The sequence below is a fragment of the Myotis davidii genome, unplaced genomic scaffold, assembly GCF_000327345.1.
Source record: "Myotis davidii unplaced genomic scaffold, ASM32734v1 scaffold44, whole genome shotgun sequence".
Classification (NCBI taxonomy): Eukaryota; Metazoa; Chordata; class Mammalia; order Chiroptera; family Vespertilionidae; genus Myotis; species Myotis davidii.
In genome coordinates, this window is record NW_006299705.1 from 3,414,182 (window position 1) to 3,416,982 (window position 2,801).

Below are 2,801 nucleotides of genomic sequence, written 5' to 3' on the forward strand. Positions count from 1 at the left end.
ATAAAGAGGGAGAGATTGATATGTTTATTCCACTTGTTGATGTATTCATTGGTTGATGCTTGCACGTGCCCCGATTGAGGATCGAACCCGCAACCTTGACATATTGGGAGGACGTTCTAACCAACTGAGCTACTCAGCCAGGGCCAAATTTCATTTTTTTAATTTGCTGAATTCTTTATACAGGTTTCCATTTGACAAAATGATTCTAAAATGTTTGCCAACCCGGGAAAAGGCCTGAAAGAGGCACTGGTCCAAAGGGAGTGGACTTGAGTCACGTCTCATTTCTCCCCCACCCGTTTGAAGAAAGCCAACTCCCTGCCTTTTACTTTGTCACATTTGAATTCTTCCCCCCTTTTCACTTCCTCCAAACCCCACCAGCATCTTGAAGGAACCTCCACAAGCCTCATTTCTTGTATGATTCCGCTGCATTTCGGTTCATCCACTCCTAGAAAGAGCATTCACTGAATCCTATTCATAAACCCCACATGTGCTACCATCCACTAATTCTCTTAGGGTTCTCCTACAACCACCTCAGTGATTCCAGCTGTGAATCTTAGCAACATTCCTTAATAGAGGTCTGGGGTTTTTATTTAATTTTGGGGTTTCCCCCTCTTGTCGTTGTTCTCTGCCCAGCTCTCCTGTTCCTAACCATGTTGACTATATTGTGACCAAATCATAAGAGTTGTAGATGCAGATGGACACTGAACTGGTGTTGAATAAAATAGAAAAACATTAAGAGTTAAGTAATAGTATTCGGGAAATTTCATTTCTAAAATTTAAAAGTCATCTATGAGGGCAGGGACAACTATAACTCTCTGATACCACTGAAAGTAAAAAATGGTATATTATTAAGAAACACTATTTTATTAGCCTTGTTGATTATTGAAAGCAGACACCACTTGATCTCTGAGAATATTCTTTTTCCCCCCTTTATGCCTCACCAGAAAGTAGAAACATAGGATTTTTTTTAAAGTGCTGTCTTTGCTGAATCAGAGGAAATGCTTAGAAAATCAAAAACTTCTCACAAAGAAAATTCACTATTGAATTAATTGTAGAGACCAGCCCCCTCCCCCTCCCAGACCCCATAAAAAAGGGCTTACCGCTTTGACAGAATGTGGGTGACAGAAGCATGGCTCCAGCAGCTGCAAAGATGAGAGCTTTCATTTTGACCACCTGCGTCCTGTTTCCCAGATGTTATTAGATGTATAAAATTAGGGAGCACGGCTTCACCCCAATTCCATGTGGTAACAGCAAACGGGAGCTGTGCTCTGTGAAGTTGCTTCTGTGCTCTGCAGGCAGGAAACGCCTGTCCCAGGACCTCTTCAGGGAAGGGGAGTGACAGCACTCAGGTTTCAGTGCATATGACTCAGAGGGAGCCTTGGGGCACGTGACACTTAACTCTCACCCACCCTTAGTAGTCCATTCTGCTTGGGTGCTGTAACCCCTCCCACATGCTTATGTGCATTGAAGGAATGCAGAGCGTGTACAGTCCTTTACAGAAGTAAGAGGAAAATACAGCCGGCCAGCAGTTAGTTCTCACGCTGTCCCCTGTCTCCTTTTATCCATTTTAAAAATGGGTTCCCATCACTTCTTGGCCTTTTGGCTAAGATCAAGTGATTTATCCATTTTAAAAATGGGTTTCCATCACTTCTCGGCCTTTTGGCTAAGATCAAGTGTAGTATCTGTTCTTACCAGTTTAAAAATGGGTTTCCAGAGTGCGATTTCTACTTAATGATTAGCTTTTAGAAATCATCCTTTTCTTTATCCTCCCAGCTATCTCAAATCTTAATTCTGAAACTCATTATGTAATTACAAATTAACTACATTATGGAGAGCCAACATTTTTTTATGAAGTTAAAATTGATGAAGTGCCGATTACTCTGAAAATTCTTCATCAATTTAACAATGACCCAAAAGTGTCATCAGTGGTTGGCCAGAACTTTTGCCATAGCTCATCATATTCTGAGCCATTCAGTAGGGTCAGATAATGTGTTTGGGGGAGGGGGGGCAGGGGGGGGTGTCAAAGTAAGGGGGTAAAACCACACTATTTGATTAAACACAAATCATAATACATTGAAATGCAGAGGACTCTATTCCATGGGTGTTGGTGAGCAGGTCTACAATAGGCTGATTTTTTTTAATTGTCATGAAATATACATAATATAAAATTTACCATCTTAACCATTATTTAAGTGTTATCATATTAAATTTAACACCACTCAGTAGTCACATTGTTGTGTAACATAGAAGCTTTTATGAGTAGTTATATTCTGAAGGATATGATTTAATATTTAGAAAAAATACTGCCTTATAACAGATTTTTTCTATAATTAACAAAACTTAAAGTTAAATGCTAAGCTAGGCAACCCAACAGCCTATTGCCTATAAAATGCAGCAAGAATCAGAAAAATGCAAATTTCACATGAAACTTAAAGGCTTAAGGGACAAGCTAAGAAGGAATTGATCTGCGCAAACTTTTCACGCCTTGATAAATTTCACCCCACCAAGTTTTGCAATCAAAAATCAGTCTTTACATATCTCTATATGATTTCAGAAGTATATACGCATTTCATAGTAGAAATCCCCAAAGTGCTTTGTACAATTTTGCGTTCTCTATATATGTTACATAAAAGATCTTTTAACAAATAATAAATATTACCTCTGTGGAGGAGAAAAATATGTCTTTAAGATTGGCTGGTGTGGCTCAGTGGTTGAGTATTGACCCATGAACAAGAAGGTCATGGTTTGCCCTAACCAGTTTGGCTCAGTGGATAGAGCATCTGCCTGCAGACTGAAGGGTG

General features: G+C 39.6%; 2 protein-coding genes across 2 annotated transcripts in view; one reads left to right on the top strand and one right to left on the bottom strand.

Moving 5' to 3' along the window:
• The window catches only part of F2RL2 (coagulation factor II thrombin receptor like 2), a 6,479-nt gene extending 5,164 nt beyond the window's left edge, over window positions 1-1,315 (bottom strand). The window contains exon 1 of the mRNA XM_006775454.2: window positions 1,101-1,315. Within this exon, the coding sequence (XP_006775517.1) occupies window positions 1,101-1,164 (64 nt within the window). The 5' untranslated portion in view covers window positions 1,165-1,315. The remainder of the gene's footprint in view (window positions 1-1,100) is intronic.
• Window positions 1-2,801, top strand: part of IQGAP2 (IQ motif containing GTPase activating protein 2) — a 240,154-nt gene that overhangs the window by 170,586 nt on the left and 66,767 nt on the right. The window lies entirely within an intron of this gene.